General features: G+C 21.8%; 5 protein-coding genes across 5 annotated transcripts; 1 reads left to right on the top strand and 4 right to left on the bottom strand.

Annotated features, from left to right (window-relative positions):
• Positions 1-180: 180 nt before the first annotated feature.
• On the bottom strand, positions 181-1,653 carry LOC129618420 (WD repeat-containing protein 74). The gene is made up of 3 exons (XM_055533155.1): positions 1,450-1,653; positions 374-1,388; positions 181-294 (listed from the first exon to the last, which is right to left on the bottom strand). Exons 1-3 carry the CDS (start codon positions 1,535-1,537, stop codon positions 216-218), a joined length of 1,182 nt encoding a protein of 393 aa, XP_055389130.1. The 5' UTR covers positions 1,538-1,653; the 3' UTR covers positions 181-215.
• Positions 1,654-2,291: 638 nt separating this feature from the next.
• Positions 2,292-3,469, bottom strand: LOC129618113 (farnesol dehydrogenase-like). Its single transcript, XM_055532988.1, has 4 exons — positions 3,316-3,469; positions 2,698-3,240; positions 2,493-2,622; positions 2,292-2,353 (listed from the first exon to the last, which is right to left on the bottom strand). The coding sequence occupies exons 1-4, from the start codon at positions 3,343-3,345 to the stop codon at positions 2,292-2,294; spliced, it is 765 nt and encodes a 254-aa protein (XP_055388963.1). The 5' UTR covers positions 3,346-3,469.
• Positions 3,470-4,851: 1,382 nt separating this feature from the next.
• LOC129618101 (collagenase-like) lies at positions 4,852-6,773 on the bottom strand. Its single transcript, XM_055532977.1, has one exon. The coding sequence runs from the start codon at positions 6,669-6,671 to the stop codon at positions 5,847-5,849; it is 825 nt and encodes a 274-aa protein (XP_055388952.1). The 5' UTR covers positions 6,672-6,773; the 3' UTR covers positions 4,852-5,846.
• Positions 6,774-11,729: 4,956 nt separating this feature from the next.
• LOC129618087 (protein rhomboid) lies at positions 11,730-15,722 on the bottom strand. Its single transcript, XM_055532970.1, has 6 exons — positions 15,311-15,722; positions 15,172-15,243; positions 13,263-13,518; positions 13,092-13,197; positions 12,678-13,020; positions 11,730-12,602 (listed from the first exon to the last, which is right to left on the bottom strand). Exons 1-6 carry the CDS (start codon positions 15,431-15,433, stop codon positions 12,252-12,254), a joined length of 1,251 nt encoding a protein of 416 aa, XP_055388945.1. The 5' UTR covers positions 15,434-15,722; the 3' UTR covers positions 11,730-12,251.
• Positions 15,723-16,384: 662 nt separating this feature from the next.
• On the top strand, positions 16,385-18,971 carry LOC129616973 (tectonic-like complex member Mks1; the record flags this gene model as incomplete). Its single annotated transcript, XM_055532448.1, has 5 exons — positions 16,385-16,462; positions 16,556-16,844; positions 17,686-18,000; positions 18,115-18,729; positions 18,847-18,971. Coding segments are annotated over 5 exons (1,422 nt in total), but the record flags the coding sequence as incomplete, so codon positions are not given.
• Between the last annotated feature and the right edge of the window lie 298 nt (positions 18,972-19,269).

Below are 19,269 nucleotides of genomic sequence, written 5' to 3'. Positions count from 1 at the left end.
AATTTTCAATAAAATTACAAACTTTTAATGAAACTATGAAAAATATTCTTGCCAGCTAAATATGAAGTTAAAAAATGTTATTGTATTCGAAAACACAGTAATTTTAAATTAATCTTATTCCCTAAAAATCTTTACTGTAAATCATTCAATTCAGAAGAAGTTATAAAATAAAAAAAAATATTTCACGTAAAATAAAAATTTTTATTTACCATATTTTATAATTTTTTCTTTTTAATTTTTTTTCCATTTTGAATAGCTTTTCGTTTAGAAGATTTTTCATTTTTCTCAGATTCGCTAAAATTAAATTATATATGTATATAAATTAGTAAAATAATATAATTTAATAAAGATAACATAATATCTGATAGCTTACTCGACTTTTGGCATGTTTGCAAACATGGCATCATATTCCTCGTCGCTACAATGTTCAACATCTTCCACATTATTTCCATTCATTGATTTTCCCTCATTATCTTTCTCCTCTAATTCATTTTTTTCAATGTTTCCAATCGTTTTAACAAGAATCCTTGTAGCCTTCGATTTGACATAACATTGGTAAAGCATAACACATGTATCACTGTTATGTACTCTTACATAACGATCCAAACACGATGAAACTAAATATTTTCCACTTTCATCTAAATATAAATCACTTACGGATCCAGTAAAACCTTTATATGTATGCACGAAATTTTTAAATTTTCTTATATCAAACGCTTTAGCCATTCCCATTGTAGTACCACAATATACATAATTATCTCGTGCAATCAAACTGCAAAAACTTGTTTGCTCTTCTGGTGTTGCGTATTTAAGAATCGGTCTTCTCTGTTTTCTTATGTCATAAACTCTAACATACCCATATCTTGAACAAGTTGCGACTAAATTACCATCAATAAAACCTAAATCACTATCCCATATTGGTACTTCCAACTGAAGATAGTCATTAGGTAAATTTTTTGATTTAAATATTTCTTTTGACTCATTCATATCAAAAACTTTTAGATTATTTTGCCTTTCTTTTCCTCCAGATGCAAAAAGATTTTTATTTATCGGGCATTGTCTCAATCTCGACGTATTATCTCCTGTGACTATTGTAATAGATTCCGTGTCCAAATGCTGTTGAATTTTTCCAGTACCTATTCCGGCAATTATACTATCATTAAATTTTCCCAATCCTACTATTGGTCCTTCGGAAAATTCCTCTACACTTTCAAAACGCTTTTCATTTGTTAAATATGTTTGTACCATTTTGTTTTCTCTACCGATTAATACTTCATTTGAAATATCATCACCAAAAGAAAGAGCTGAAATTCTCGATCCCTGGGTTAAAGTTTTAAGATCCTGTAGATTTTGTTGTGAGAATGGATCTTCTTCCGCTACACAAATTCCTGAACAAGTAAAATAATAGTTTAAAATCAAATATTCTATAATTCTTAACTTTTCGCTAACTTTTTAAACAGCCTATGTGTGTTCCAACAAAAATTTCATGATTCTCTAAATAATCTTCATTTTTATAATTTAAAGTATCTATTCTCATTTTTAAAATAAAAATATGCTAAGTTGTTTCAAAAAATATTAAACCATAAACAATTTATTATTTCCCCACGTGCTACTACCAAACCAAATGAGTTCTCATGAAGAAATGTCACTGCCAGCTGGCTTGCAATTTTCTATTTCAGATTTCATTTCAATAATTTTTTGTTTCAATTTAATTCAACTTCAAACCACTTCAACTGTTTCAGTTATTCAAAATAAGCAGAATTCACAATAGACATTCAATTTGATTAGTGTGATTCACAATAAATACTTAATATATATTAATGGAATCAAATGTAATATTAATATATGTGCCCACATTTATGGATATTAATGATTAAGTATAAATACCAATAACTATTTAACGAATTTTATGTATGCATGAGATAAGAAATTAAGAAAGAGTAAAATATTATAAAAATAATAAGTTATCTTTATATAAAAATAATTCAATTGTATATTGTGAATGAAATATGTAAATCAAAAAAACCGTTCTGTTATGTTTGACTTTTAAAGAACAAAATGGCAAAAACAAAGAATTTAAATCAAGTAACAAAATATCATGATTATTTTATTGCTAAATATTTGCATCTTTATTTTTTCAAGAAAACAAACATATTTAGAAAAAATCCAAAAATTTAATTACATAAAGAAACATACATATGTATGTAGGTAAGTAATAGTTTATAAGTAATAAACATATAATATATTAATGAACTGTGCATAATAAAATTCTGCAAAAATATTGTTTTAATTCAAAATTTTTGTCCAACAGGCATTATTATCAACTCAGATATTTGAACATGTTGTGGAGACTCTGCAAATTTAAGAACATAAAAATAAAAGTTTGTTAAACAACCAATCTCAAAAATATCTGTTCATAAGAAAATAATATACATAAGTACATTGTATGTACATGGATATGCATGGAAATATCAGTATATGTTGCTACCTACCTAATATGAAAATAATAGTTCTTGAAATATCCTCAGGAAGTAAAATTTCTGCAGATCCCATTATAACATCCGCATATGGATGGTTTCCAGCATGACACAGTTCGGTTTTAACAAGACCTGGACTAATATTCTATAATTTCGAGGAAAATTACATTATTTATATACTTATACATATAGGTAAGTACTAAAGCAAAAAAAAACTTACAGAAATTCGGAAAGATTTTTTCTCAATCAATTCTTGTCTGATTACTTCTGTAGCTGCTTTTAGAGCAAATTTTGAACTTGGATATAAATTATAAGTCATTGATGCTATACTAAATGGTGTTGAATGTCCCAAAACACTATTCATATTTATGATATGACATTCTTCTTCTTTATCTTTCATAATATCGTACATTTGCTTTGTACAAAATATTGCGCCCATAAAATTAATTTCCATCAATTTTTTTATTTCTTCTTCATTACCTGTTGTTAAAATACCACAATATCTTACAATTCCCGCATTATTTATTAATATATTAATACGACCAAATTTTTCATTTATCCAAGTAAAAGCTTCAATTATGGAATCCAGTGAAGACACATCACATTTATATGAATAAAATTTCCCAACATTATTATCATATGAAATTTGATTTTGTAAATCTTCTAACAAATCTAATCGTCTTGCTAATCCAACAACAATTAAACCGTTGTTAACTAATTCTTTTGTTATGGATAAACCAATACCAGAACTAGCTCCAGTAACCTATAGGACGAATTCATATAAAATTTTATTTTCAATATAAATTAAAAATATTTTAAAATAAAATATTTTTATTACAACTGCAATTTTTCCAACCCAACGATTCATTTCATATATAAATATCGTTTGTCTTGAAAATAAACTTCACTTGAAGATTGATAAATTAAAACTAAACGAGATCTTTATAACATTTTTATTAATTTTTATAATTTTTATTAAAAGTATGTACTGTGGTTTCTAGACTCTTGTCGATTCTACTTTGTTCATATTCTATCTCAGATTAATTTATTATTAGAATACATATCAAATTTCAACCTTGTATGCAATTACATGCAAACTGTTTCCATACAAATATCATAGAAAATTTCATACAAATATCATAGAAAATTATTGACGGTGTAACCGATTTATTTATGAAATTTATTTAATTTACAATTGTCTCATTGGAAATCATTCGGATCATGACTTGTTAAATTCACTTAATAAAAAATATTATCTATACCTTCATTTAAATTATAATTGCAATTTCATGTGTTTTTTTAATGTGTTTACACTTCTCTGAATTTCACCGGTTTTTATATTTTTTGTTACCCACGTTATAAAAAATTTTTATGATCGTACTTAAAAGTTTTATAGGACTGTTTTGTTTTAAATATTTAAAGAAAAAAATGAATAAATAAGTAAGACAAAGTTCAAGTAGAAATACCTACATCATATTATAAGTTCCAATGGATTTATATGTGGATCAATAACTAAAAATATTCTTAATTATATTTGCTAGAAAAAATCAGCATTAAATGATGTCAATTAAATAATAACAATAATTAATAATAATATCGCAAGTTACCTAATCTTAAAATATTTTATTGCAACCATGAAAGCAATTAAAAATTTAAAATTTCCCCAATATTTATAAAATTTTATAACATACTTTTTCATTCTTTACAATGGCAGTATTTATTTTCAATATATAATGTGAAAGTGTCATAAACCGTTAGTCTATATATAATAACAAATTATAAAATAATAATTAGGAGATTTTTAAAATAAATAAAAATAAATATTAAAATAAAATATAAATCGTAAATAAGAATATTGTTTCCTCATACACTATACGGAGATTATTATTTTCAAACATCGGAGAATCTACATATAAGAATAACCCAATAAATTTTAAAGGCAAAAAGCAGGATATTTTCTGTTTCTAATCGTATTATATACACTTTAAAAATTATATATAATTTTTTATTATAAGATAAGATAAGATAAGATCAAATTTCGAATTGCTACTTTAATTTCGATGACTTTACGCCATCTTTTAATTACTTTATTATTCAATAACAATTTTTGATATTTTTTTTTATATTAAAATTAAAAAAAAAGAAAACGTTTGCAAATAAAGTATTTAATTACAAAGAGGACTATAATAAAGAAAAAAATTAATATTATTGGCAATTAATTTTTCTTTTTCAATTTTATATACTTGAGAATTTCATATTAAAATCGTAATTAATTGTTCCGAATAAAATTTATTTATATGTACTCGTATGTATAAACATATACATGCGGCGGATAAAGAAATTAATTTATATTACTGATAAAGGTATGGTAAGATTATAACAACGTCAGAAAACGGAAGTAGTTAATACAAAGATTAAATTTGAATTTTTGACACAAATTAATTTTTTTTCCACAATTAATAAATTTCAATATATTTTACTATTACAGTTTTTACTAGAATATCTTAAAGCCGCATGAAGTGGAATTGAATTTTATCTATACCTCTCTATATGGCGCTAACGTACACACTATATACCTGTGAACTCTGAAATTATTATCACTATGAATCAAAATTCAGCATACATTTGATTTGTGTTATAGAGAAAACCTTACACCTTTATTAAATTAAATTTATATTTCACTTTCGTAATTGCGAATATTTCCCAAAAAAAAAAAGATTATTTTTGTTTTACTTAGTATATATATTTTTTTCTTTTTGCTCTAGATGCCGGCCTATGAGCTTTAATTTTTTTTAAATCCATCTGTAATACTTAATAATATATATAAGAATAAGATTGTTTTCAACAAAAACAAATTTTTAAACCGAATTATCTACAATATTGATTTCTACACACCTTGATAAATAATTTATATATGTATAATTTTTATAATCAATACTTTCCCCCATATTTCAGAATATTTAATAACCCGTATTAAATATTCTAAACCTAAGTATATATTAATTAACCTGCATTTATACATGCATACAAAATTTAAGAAAATCCAAAAATTTTGAAAAAAATAAAAATAGTTTAATTATATTATATATAAAATATACGCATAGAATTTAAAAAATTAATAAAATAAAATTTTTTTCTTTTATTAAACTAAAATGAAATAAATAAAATTATGAGACTTATTATATAACATTCGCATTTACATTAATTAATTTCAATATAAATATTTAAAATTTTTATATTTTTTTTAATATATAATTTGTACAAATTGCATATTATTCTGTATATAAAAATATTATATAACCACAATTTTTATATTATATATTATTCACCTATTTAACATGTACATATACATATATAATTTGGTTTTAATTAATAATAATTCAATTTAATTCCAGTAACTTCTGATATCCAATATAAATATGATGTTATACGTGAAAATACAGCTGGATATGATGAATCGCAATCAAGTGTATATGATGCAATACCAACTAATTTCCAACCTTCTGGATCTAATATAACTAATGGACCACCAATATCAGATAAACATACATTACCTCCGGTAATAACTCTTGTACAAAGTGCTTCATTTGTTACATCAGTATATGATGAAAGACAATCTTGATTTGATATAACTGTTAATTCATGCCAATTTAATGAATCAGTTGTTGATGATGATGTTTTTTTATCATTTGGTATTTCAATAACTTTTGTACCCCAACCAGAATTTCTTGCTTTAACACCTTCAAATGATAAACCCATTTGATCTTCACCAGGTAATAAAATTGGTTCAATCCAATCAGTAAAATTAACAGTATCATTCATTTTTAATATTGCTAAATTATGTTTTGGTAAACGTACATCTTTCGGATTAAAATCTTTATGTATAATTGTATTTGTAGCAGTTCGAATAATTGCCGGTGATTTTAATTCATTTGAACCTAAACCAATTAAAATTTTTTCACTTTCATTTCCTAAACAAGTTGCTGCTGTTAAAATCCATTGATTTGATATTAATGTTCCACCACATATATTTATTTGACCATTTTTTTTATAATTTGTTATCGAAACTTGCCATGGGAATTGATTTTGTTCTGCTTCATGTCCCAATATTAGAGTACCATAATATGGCGCACCAATATTTAATGAAAATGTGGCAAAAAAGAAAATATTTATTATCAATAATTTCCGGATCATAATTTTGATTATTTTTTCTTTCTTTATTTGTTTTTCAAAAAACTTTTTTTACGTTTTAAAATTATTTTTATTTTTTTTTCTTTGATAATTTCTCAACTCAAATCTTTATTGAAACTAAATTTAATTCACTGAATTTCACTGCTTTTATATGGGAAGAAAATTGTTTCAAATAATCTTAAATAAAAAAATATACATGTATAAATAAATTAATTCATAATATAATGAAAGTTTATCAAAATGACCATTAACTGATATTTTTTAATTCAAAAAAATATAAAGATAATAAAATAGTAAAGAGAAAGATAACAATGATAATTAATGATAAGAATATTATAAGTCAAGTAGGTACGTATACAATATTCTATACGGTAGACCCAGGTACGAGTATTATATGAAATTAATTATTATTATTATATTATATTTTAAAACCATACGAGTAATATATCGTTCTTACTTTTATTAATACCCTCCACCCCATAATCGAAATTTTATGATTGACATGTAGTGAATTTGAAATCAATGACTGATTTCTATAAGGAGAAATTAAACTTAATTTTTACTTATGCAAACATACATTCATATTTTATAATACTTTTTTCTGATATGATTTCTAAAAAGTTATATATATTTAAATTTATAGTTAGTTTTAACAAAATTTAATTAATAAACATACTTGAAAAAAAAATTAGTATTTTTAGTAATTATTCTATAAATAGAAATTGACTTGATTTATGATTGCAACCAGAAATAAAAATTTTTTTATTATTTTAGGTTGGGGTGCTATATAATTATGAATTCGATGGTTATCCAAAATGAGTATCAATAAAATTTAAAAAATTGTTATCAACATTGCAAAATATTATTTGAAACTAAGGATTGGATACAATAAAATAATGCACTGGAATTTGCGTTTTTTTGTCTTTAAATTTTAATATATTTGAAAAATTCTACTATGTTATAATAATGAATTTTAAATATTTAAGTAAAATTAATATTATTTTGTAGAATTAATTTTTGCTTAAATTGAACTATAAAATTTTATATTATTTATATAACACCGAGGATATATACGTCTTCATGTTGTTGACACGGTTTTCCAAAAGAAAAAGAAATTGCCAAATTTTAATATGAAATTAAGATTTTTGCTTTGTAAGGCACAATTGTAAAATATTACATTATAGTTGATATAATTGTAAATTTAATTATCAAATTTAAAAATGTTCTTATATTGTATGCAAGAATTTCAAACATTATGAAATTATTATTTCATATAGACCATAAATATTCAGTTTAAAGCAGTTAAAGATAATCTTTATAATTATATACAATTAATATTCACATGTACATAGTACATACTATGTTTATTTACAAATAATTAAAAACCACTCTAAAATTAATTTGATAAACTATTAATTTCTACATAATATGTATAGCATGTATAATTAAACATAAGTAGGTATGGTACTCCAATTGTCTTGAAGATATTAAACATCTAATAAGGCATATTTATAGATGAAACTTTAAGTACTGCTCTTATCGTAATCATTTTAAAGATGACAACGTTATTAAAAGATAAAAGATAATTATTAAGATAAGAACATTTTCAGTTCAACCGTAACGTTCAAAATATAGTAATTTATAATTCAACTCCACTATCACACTCCAACACTCCTTTACACTTTTTTTTTGTAAACATGTTTTTAAAATCATATCTTATTTTTATGTTTTAAAAGTGTTGTGTATATGTATGTATAAAACATACAGCACCCTTAAAACGTGCAGACATGCGATACTTAATTAATAATAATAAAAAAAAAAAAATTTTTTTTTTAATATAAATTTTTTTTTTTGTTAAAATTATTCGATTTTCCTAAATATTAATCAAGATGAAAACGAAAAAAAATTGAATTTTGTTTTCGTTTTATGCTTTTTATCAAAAAAAAAAAAAAAACAAATTTTATGTAATTACCAATATTTAGAGTGATAAATTAATTATAATTAATAATTTTTATTTATTTAATTGGAAATTTGTTGATTAAACTGATTATTGTAGACAATTTATTCTTAATTGCTTGATTATTTTCATTATTTTTTGCGCATTCAAATATGATTTATATAAGAATTTTTTTTTTACAATTTGATTCAATTTTTTTTTTATTTATTGAATAATTTTATTGAATAAAAACAATTAAATTGATTGTAGTTAATAATTTTGAAAAAAAAAAGGTGCCATTTTACTGAAATCGAATTTGTACTTTTAATTTCATATTTTTTTATTTAATAATTTGTAAAAGCTTTTTACTAATATAAAATGGAGGCGATAATTTAAAAATAAGTCAAACATTCCAAGTTTTAAAATAAATTTTAAAAGATTTAATACAGTCCCAATTATGTAAGAAAATTAATTGAATATTTGGTTTATAAAATATGAATTGTACATATATACAATTATATATCCTTCATATATTCTTGCAATTCTTATTGCCCGTCTTAGAGAATATTAATTATATATGGTCCTCAATACATTCTTGTAATTTTTATTTCCCGCTTATTAACTTCTTAAAATAATTTTTATATTATATTTATCCCTGGTATATCATTTTCGTACTTACCCACGTGTTTTTTTTTGCACATTATCAAAAAATTAAATACATTCTTAACAATGCATAATCAAAAAAAGAATTAACACCGGTTTCCGTTCACTTTTAAAATTGTAAATTAATTTATTATTCATAAAAGTTTATCAAAATTGAAGTAGGTACACAATATGTTTTATATATTTTTGAAAACAAAATTTTAAAAATAGAAATTATGAAATTTTAATAACATAAATATTTACAATTTTTAAATTTAATTGCCGGCACTCAAAAATTTATTTACTATTTTGTATAAGTAATCAGAAATCCAAGATTTTAAAAGAGTATGATAACAAAGCGAACATATAAAATAATACCTAGCTATATTTGTAATACTTTAAGAAAAATATTATTTCTGTTTTTTGAGAAATATTCCCATTTAGCCTTAGTTTAAATTATAAGCATAATTTTAATACTAGAAATTAACAATTTATTATAAGCTCCTTTAATACAAATTTTAAGTACATATTTCCTTTGAAATTTAAGTTAAAAAATATAGGATATTATAAAATTTTTATTTAAAATTTATTTTTTTTTAATTTTTTTCAAAATAGAGAGGTTCTTAAAATAAAATAATAGGTACATGCTAATATATATATATATTTCTTTAAGCAATTATTATTAAACCCAAACGCAGATGCTTAAACTCCTTAAGTACTTTTCAAAAAAAAAAAAATTCCAATCATTTTAGGTGAAGTTCATTTATGTGAAATTAAATTAACATAAAAATTAATTTCTGCTTAAGATGAATCTCTCATAAAAATGTTGAGAAAATTTGATTTGGTGTGTTATAAACTTTTAAATCAATTAAGAGAAGTATATACGCATAGTTATATCATTTATACTATGCATTTATATTTGATATAAATGCTAATATTCTAATAACTCTATCTAAATACCGAAGTTTTCAATATCTAAATATAAAGGTTTTTATTTTGGGTATTTTTTTCTTAACAATACTTACCTACCTATTACAATTACATATTTTGAAAACAAGGAATCACCTTTCACATTTGGCTTATCATAAATTAAACTTTAACTAATTATTTCTAATCTATAATAAATCTCTCAATCAAAATCAATCAAAACAGTGTCAGATATTTGAAAAATAAAAAATAAAAATTACAATAGTTAAGATAAAAATAAAATGTTTTCTTTGAAGGGTTCACTAATTAATATTAATAAAAGCTCAATTTACCAATTTTATCAACTTAATGAAAATTTTTGATAAGAGAAATATTTATCTTTCAAAAATTTTCAATCTATTATAGTGGTGATAGAATTCCAATTATTATGTAAATTCATATATATAATACAAATAGATAATAAATGGTTTTTTTTTTGAAGCGCAGAAAAAAATAACTTCAATAAAGTATAAAATATTATTAGCTCCATGTTCTATTATAACGTTGCTATAATAAAATATTTAATAACATTGATTTTCACAGGAATTACATTGCAATGAACAAGAGTGAATTAAAGGAAATTGTAAAAAATCTTAAATTTAACGAAATTAATTTAAATTTTTGGAAATATTAATTTCAGGGTGACTATTATAAAAAGCAAGCTATTTCTTCCATATTTATTTCCTTATCATATACAGTATAGTGGATTTTTTAAAAAGTTGCATAACATTGTTCATTTTCTGATTATATTTTATTTCCTGTATAAAATTATGGTAATATAATTATAAAATGAAAGTACAAAAAAAAAATCTTAACCTAATTTTATTGATAACATTTTAAACAATTGTTTTTTTCTTTTTATTTTATGAATAATATAATCTTTTGATAATCTTTTATTTATAATCATGGATAATACAAAAATACAATTATGTCAATTTCTTATAATCTAATACTTTCGAATATTTAAAAAAAATATTTGTTTTTTTATTTAATATAGGTAATTTTGTTATACGAAATTTAAATTTTCTTTTACAACCATATTCATTTTTTTGCGAAAATATTGTGCATATTTAAAAAATCACAAGCTATATAAAAAACGAACTAAGATATTAAACTCAAAAATATAAAATTACTATAAGTATACAAAAAAAATTTATAAATATATAAAATTTCATAAAATTCTACATAAATAAAAAATAAATACTCAAAAGTTTCTTAACAAATTTTTAATATATAATAATATAATTTCTTAATACAAGTTTGTAGTTATTAAAAATAATAAATGTACAATTTTTAAATTGTTGTATAAAAAAAAAGCGAGCAAATTTCATAATCAGTATATAATTAAGTCTCCAAATTGAAAAAAAAAATAGTAAAAAATTAAGTAAAGAAGAAAAAAATTAAATTTTACTTCATTAATTACTGTTGAACTTTAAACATTAATTGAATTAATGGAAATAAAATGCTTAACATTTTAAATAAAGAAAATTAATATTTCCTTTAAATTTGTAAATGGAACAAAATATAAGAAGTAACTTATATTCAAAAAAAAAATTAAATATTAAAAATTTATTGTAATTGCACAAACTTAAGTAAATAAATTTTTAATTATACTAAGTATTGTTCATTATCTACTAATATTTTTAAATCATAACCTAATATGTATTTTATTGAGAAGTTAAAATATAAAAACCCTGCTAATACTTTCAAAATTTATTTTGCCTTTTTTTTTTACTTATAAATTGTTTAGAACAAAACGTACTTTCTGTTAATATCGTAAATTTTTCATTTATTATGTGCTACAAAATTTAGTGAAATATAATAAATATGTATTACTATATATAAACTTTTAAAAAGTACAATGAGTATAAAAATTAATAATCAATTTTTGACTTTGTTTTAAATAATTTTTTTTTTCTTAAAAAATCCAAATACATATTAATATATTAACAGGCACTTTGGTTGTTTTTAATTGTTTTAAAAAAAACATATATATGTATATAAATTTATACTGTTTTCAATATTAAGAAATTTAATAATTAAAGTTTATTTGATCGTATACTCTCCCAACTTGTATTTCTTGGAAAATAATCTTGTCTTGGAAAATGACTTGGATCGAATATATGTATTAATATTCCAGCACTTAATAATGCAAAGAATACTAAAATTGCAACCCACCATAAAATTCTTTCCCATTTTTGTTCTTTCAAATTTCTTAAAACACCAATTCCAACAAGTAAACCAGCTAAGGCTCCACATAAATGTGCAACATAACCAACTTGATCATTTTGATCTGTCATATGCCGATAAATTGATGTACCCAAATCAGTTAAACAAAATATTAAAAATACACATAATTGTATAATTGCAAATTCCATTTCTTTCCAATTCTAAAATTGAAATTATAATTGAAATTAATAAACAATATTTCATATTTTTTTTTTTATATTATATATTTCTTTTACCAAAATTATAGTTGCAATATGAGCTGTAATTAAAGCATAAACACCACCAGAAGCTCCAGCTAAATATATTGTTGGGCTAGTTAAAGATGTTCCCATAGAACCGGCTAAAACACCAGCTAAATATATTAATGTTATTCTCCACCAATGATGAACCAATTCTAATGCTACACCCAATAATATTTGAATTAATAAATTCATAAATAAATGCATTATTCCAACATGTACAAACATATAAGTAACAAAACGCCATGCTTCATAACGTCTATATGGATTATAAATAAATAATTTAGCTGCTGGACCATTTGTATTTTCACCAACTTTTTTAGTATTATTAGGATCATCTCTAAAAAATTTAAAAAATATAATACAATTAATAATATTATTTTAAAAATTTTTTCAATAAATCAAACTTACTTAAAGTAAATAACATCTATTAAGAAGAAAATTACTTCAATCAATGAAAAAATAACCATAGTTAATGGTGGTGGACAAAATGTCATTTGTCGTTCATATGCTCCATCTAAAAATTATTTAATTATTAAAAATTTTTTTTATAATTTTGAACCAAAAATAAACAAAATTTACCAATTTGATCTCCAATTTCTCTATTAGGTAATGGAACAAGTAAACGACAATATTCATTCATTACCGATGAAATTAACCATTTATTATTTTGTGTTAACTCATAAAATTCTTCAAAATCCAAATGTCTATCACCATTTCTATCATTCATATGTATTAAATGATGTGATAATCCACGTGACATTTGTCGGCATAATCCACCTTTGATCATTACCTTTAATTCTTTTAAATTTAATCGATCATCATTATTTGTATCATACTAAAAAGAAATAAAGAAAAAAATTAAATTATAATTAATCAGTTTATTTTAGAAATATGTGACAATATTTTCATATACATATATGTTTATTATTCAAATTTATATGTATACATATGTATATTATTATATAGAATCAAATCTATTATTAAAAAATAAAAGTTATTAACCTCTAAATTATAAAAATATTTCTTGTATTAGGCATATACGAGTATAAAAAAATGTAATATAAAATAGTATGAACATTCTATAAGAATAGGAATGATGATTTTTTCGGATTTTCTTAAATTTTATGACAAAACATAATAGAAAACCATAAGCAAGCTTTTTTTTTCGCTACACCTTGTCATATACAATCTAAAATCGCATTAAAATATGAAAAATTAATAAATTTACTAATATTATTATTTATAAAGCTGAATATGAATTCCATTTTGAAATTCTCAAAGAATTAGAGATAAGATAATCAAAAATGAATATTGATTCTTATATACGCTCCTTATTTTCTATTCAGCGAAAATCCTATCTATAAAACTTATTATCTTTAAAGATAAGAAAAAATTTATTTTTTTTTAAATTTTTTAAAATTATTGAAAAAATTGCATAATTTTTAATTATAAATTCTTTACTACTTATTGAAAATTGTTTTTTTTATCATATTCTATTTTAATATTGCAACAAGTATTTTAGCTAACTGCAATAACAACAACCTAAGTTTGGTCATAGAATGTCATAGTAACATAATTACCATTTAAGGAGGAAAACTAAATCAATCACATTCCATAATACTTTATAAAGATTTTTAATACTTTACAATCACTTTTTATACAATCTCTGTTACAGAATTGAAATGAAATTACATTTTAAGAAGAATTTAATTAAATATAGAAAATTTTTTTGTTTTGATATCCAAAATAATGGCCTTAACAGCAATAATATAATTTATTTAATTTTAAAAGTAGATACCTATAAACAATAAACGTTTTCATTTCTAATTTATAGTTTAAATAAAAATATTGGAGGTGCGTACAAATAAGTACACATGTAAACAAATTGAATAAATAAATTTAAAAAAAAAAATTTCATTTGTAACGATTACACTGTTGCTTACTATATTTTATCTAGCTAGAGCTATACAAGAAATTGTTCGACCTAAAACATTAAATCAAATAATTTGTATATATAAATAGATACATATAGGTATAGTATATAAAGTAATATAATAACACATTGGATAGAGTGTAAGTCCACGTCAATGACTAATGATTTATGTATGTAAATATCAAAATAATTGGGTATAATTCCGATTGATAAAAGATAAACATATTTTTTTTTTTTTAGTTTTGTGTTGAAAAGGAATTCGATGGATGACATCATACTTTGGAAACTTTCTTTACAAATACTATTAGTAATATTCATCAATGATTTTCAATTGAAATTTAATCTATATTCATGCTTTTTAAATTAGTCATGATTTTTAAAAAAAAAAATTTTTTAAGAAATTTCACAATTACTTCTATTGTAATTCCGGTATGTAAATATTTATATATTCGTATATATTAATATCAATATAAATCTCTACTTATACATAAGTATATATATAGGTGCTAGTAAATAGAATATCCGAAAAACTTTGGATCTTAATTTATAACATACCTTCTTAAATAATTCATAAACTTTTTGCCTTTCAGCTGTTTCAGCAGCTCTCTGTTCTTCAGATGTTAATCTCTAAAAAATTATATTTATTAATTATATTGTATATAATTTTTATTTAAAATATTTGATAATTATTTACTTGTAAAGGTATCTCTTCCTGAGGATGTCCATTATCACCTCTTTCCATTCCATTCGTTGTTGTGTTTTCTTGTAAACCAGCCATTTTCAACTGAGGATACAACGAATTATTATTATTACTCATAGAATTTTTTTTCTCTATCTTATAATAATTATAAAAATATATATATAAATATACTTATGCACGTATATCTTATTGGCTAGTATTGTGCTTAATCTAATCTAAACAGTATTTTTTTGTGTTATCACACACTGCTCTTTATTAGATAAACTTTTGATATAAAATATCTGAGAATTATTTTGAGATTTTTATCTTGAAAGTTTTTTTTTTTTTATAAATATATAAACACATGTGCATATATATTTACGTTTATATAAAAAAAAAATATTTATTTTCTCTTTAAACTTCAATTTTTTTTTTCACACCACTACAATACAATTTTTATTTTTTTTTTTCTTCTTGTTCTTGTATGACGGCTATAAACATTTCAAAAATTTATTTAGAAGATTTTAATTAAATTGAAAATATAATTTATAAATTGATTTCTTATAAAAAAAAATATGAATATAATTTTATTAAATCTTTTTTTATAATATTTAATTTAGAAAAAAAAAATTTCCTAATAAGAAAGTTTTAACTAAACTACGAAATTAAAATAGGTTAAATTTTTTCTAATGAATTATTCATGAATTGTCAATTATTAAGTCAATTTGACAATAAATTAGCACACTCTATTGCCTGATATATATTTAAAAATAATGATGAAACGAAATGGAATTGAAACAAAACTAAAATAAAAATTGTGCTGAATAGTACTTTAGAAATTTAATTTCCAACAGATGTCTCTGTATATCAATCAAAATAAAAATATATTTTGAAAGAAAAAAAAAAAACAAAAAACAATCAATTTTGTTACTATAGTAATCCCGTTATTCGAAATAGGAAAAAATCACAACCAAAACAAATAAATAAATTTTAATTTTACTCAAACGCAAAAAAAAAAATGCATATTTGAAAATGTGGCGAAAATCATTAAAAAGTTCTGCAATATATTCAACAAAATGTAAAATTGAAAATTTAAAAGTAAATGTAACATTAAAAACAATAAGTTCATTATTAAAATTAGAAAAATTTAATTTGAAAACGGCGTCTATTTATCAACAACAACAAAGAAGTAATAGAGGTTCAATTAGTACAAGAGCTAGTTCATTACATGAAATAAATGAAGAAAATAATACTGATGACAATTCCAATCCGGATGAAAATAAAAAAATTCATGATTATGAAAATGATAATGGCGATGATAATGATGATAGCATAGAAATAATTAATTTAGAATGGCAACAAAAAGTTTTCAGCCGATATGAAATTGAATATTATAAGGATATACAAAATTGTATTACAGATTTACAAAAAGAATATCATGAATGGATTATTAGAGATAATTTAGATGGTCAAATAAAAAATGGAAAACATAATAAAATTTTTACTTATGTTGACAGTGATCATTTTATTCCAGTAGAATCTAATGATTGTAAGTATATACATATGTATGTACATATGGCTACAAAGTGTAATGTGTAATTGAATTCCAAGAAATTGGAAATTACACATAGAACTTAGTAAATTTTGTGAAAATTAATTGAATCAAAAATAGATCTAAATTTAACATAGATTGAACATAGGTTGGAAAAAACACGATATATAGGAGCATTTCCAAGCTTATCGGATTAACCAAAACGTCCGATATATCAAATAATATATGTTACATGATTCGAATTTTATAAAAAAAAAACTAGTTGAACTGCTGTAATGATATAATCTTAAACCAGAAATTCTAATTCTAACCTAGTCATTGCCTCAGTACATAATGTACATATGTATATGTGTAAATTCTGTTGCATATTTTTGATAATGAAGCTAAACGGCGGAAGATCGTTTGAAATTCTCAAAAAACTTGATTGTACGTGTACAATTTAAGAATATAATTTCAATAATAATTTAAATTTTTCTCTAATTTATGTAATTTAACAATGATTTTTAAAATCACTGCATTACAAGTTCAATTTTAAGTTTCCTATATTCAAGATTCAAGTTAGGCTAATTTAATTGCCACAGTTAATTAATACAAGTTAGACACAGCATAAGGTGGCTTTAGCAAAGCAAAAACTCATAATAAATCACAAAATTTACATAAATTTTTGCTTAAATTCTGAATTCAACAAAATATTACAAAATTCAATTAAATTTGAGTACTTATACAAATTGAATTTCAATTATTTAAATATTATATTAAATTTTTAATTATAATTTTAAATTCTTATTAATTTATTTTCATATTCCTATTTTTTCTCTGTTTCTCTTTTCTTTAACAGCATTTCCTCAAAGATCAACTGAAAAAGAAACAACATTGAGAGCTAAAAAATATTCTCATCCATATACAAAATCAAAAGTAATGTACATTTATGCTGATTTAAATCCAGACACTTTATTATTTATGTTTCGTTGGTTAGAAACAGAACAAATGTTAATTGTTTATCCAGATTTTAATGAATTTCATCATAATCCATATTTTATTGAAATTGATTCAGATTATCATCATTTATATTCATATGCAGTACAAAATACATCCGTATCATTTGGTAAATCAATATCACCAACAACATTATTAAGAACAACACCACAAATGGGTAATTTCGAAAATATAAAATTAATGTAAAAATTAATTTTTTTTTTAAATATTTTAGAAAAATCAGTAGATGCCAAATTATTTTCAATATCAACATCAATAACAAAAGAATTAGAATTACAAAATCAAATTTCATCTGGATTTTATGATATGCCACCAAAACATTATATACGTGTTAATTTTTTATTTAATATAAAAGAAGCACATAATTTTGAATATAATAGCCTTCATGTACGTTATTATATTAGATTACCATTTGATGAAAATTCAATGAAAACAACAAAATTAAATATTGAAAATGGAAAATTATTAGAAATACCAAATATTAAAATTGAAAATGGTCATTTAAATGGTACAACACATTCAACTAATTATAATTGGGGTAAAAATAATTATGAAAATTATAAAATTTATTCAGGACGTTTAATAAAAATTTGGAATTTTAGTTATCCATTTCAAATATGTTTATTGTTACGTGAAAAAGAATTTCAACAAAATTATAAAAATTCTTTAAAAATTTATTTTGAATTAATCTCAATTGATTCATGGAAACGTGAACGTACCGAAGGTTATTCATTTCTATTAATACCAATTGAAACTGGTTTAAAAAATTTTAATTTAAATTGTTATAGACCAGATTATGGTATTAAAGATCGTATTGAACGTTTTTTTATTGGTGGAAGAAAATTATTTAATTATGAAAATTTTAATAATACAAATTGTTTAGAAGGTTTTTTAAATCGTTTTCATACTAAATGCATTTCAACAGGAAAATTATATTTTAATAGTGAATGCATATTTCAAAGAAATCCCAATGAAATAAATTTATATGGAAAAAATGAAATTAAAAAGAAAACAAATAGTGGAATGACATTAGATGATATTTTAAATGCATATCAAGAAGCTAGAAAAAGGCTTGAAGCAACTACCTTAATTAGTAATGATGATAAAGATGAAACGACAAATGTATAAAGGTTTGTTGAAAAAATAATTTTCTTAAAACATCCTTTATTAAATTAAAACTTAGAAAATACATTCTTGTGATCACATATGAGATTTTAAATTGTCATGGGATGATGTTTTTCTTTTTATAATCACATAAGTGTATGCTTCTACTTTTTTTTACAATTGTAATTGCATAAAATTTTTTGGTTCATCAAAAGATTATTCATTTTTCATGTAAAGAATGTAGAATACAATAAAATGTCGTGATTTTAAGATAAATGCAGATTTAATCATTAAATAATCATTCAATTTAATGATTATTTAA

Source organism: Condylostylus longicornis, unplaced genomic scaffold (assembly GCF_029603195.1).
Source record: "Condylostylus longicornis isolate FDR11 unplaced genomic scaffold, ASM2960319v2 ptg000006l, whole genome shotgun sequence".
NCBI lineage: Eukaryota > Metazoa > Arthropoda > Insecta > Diptera > Dolichopodidae > Condylostylus > Condylostylus longicornis.
The sequence above is the reverse complement of the archived record's forward strand: the minus strand, read 5'-3'. Positions and strand labels throughout refer to the sequence as shown.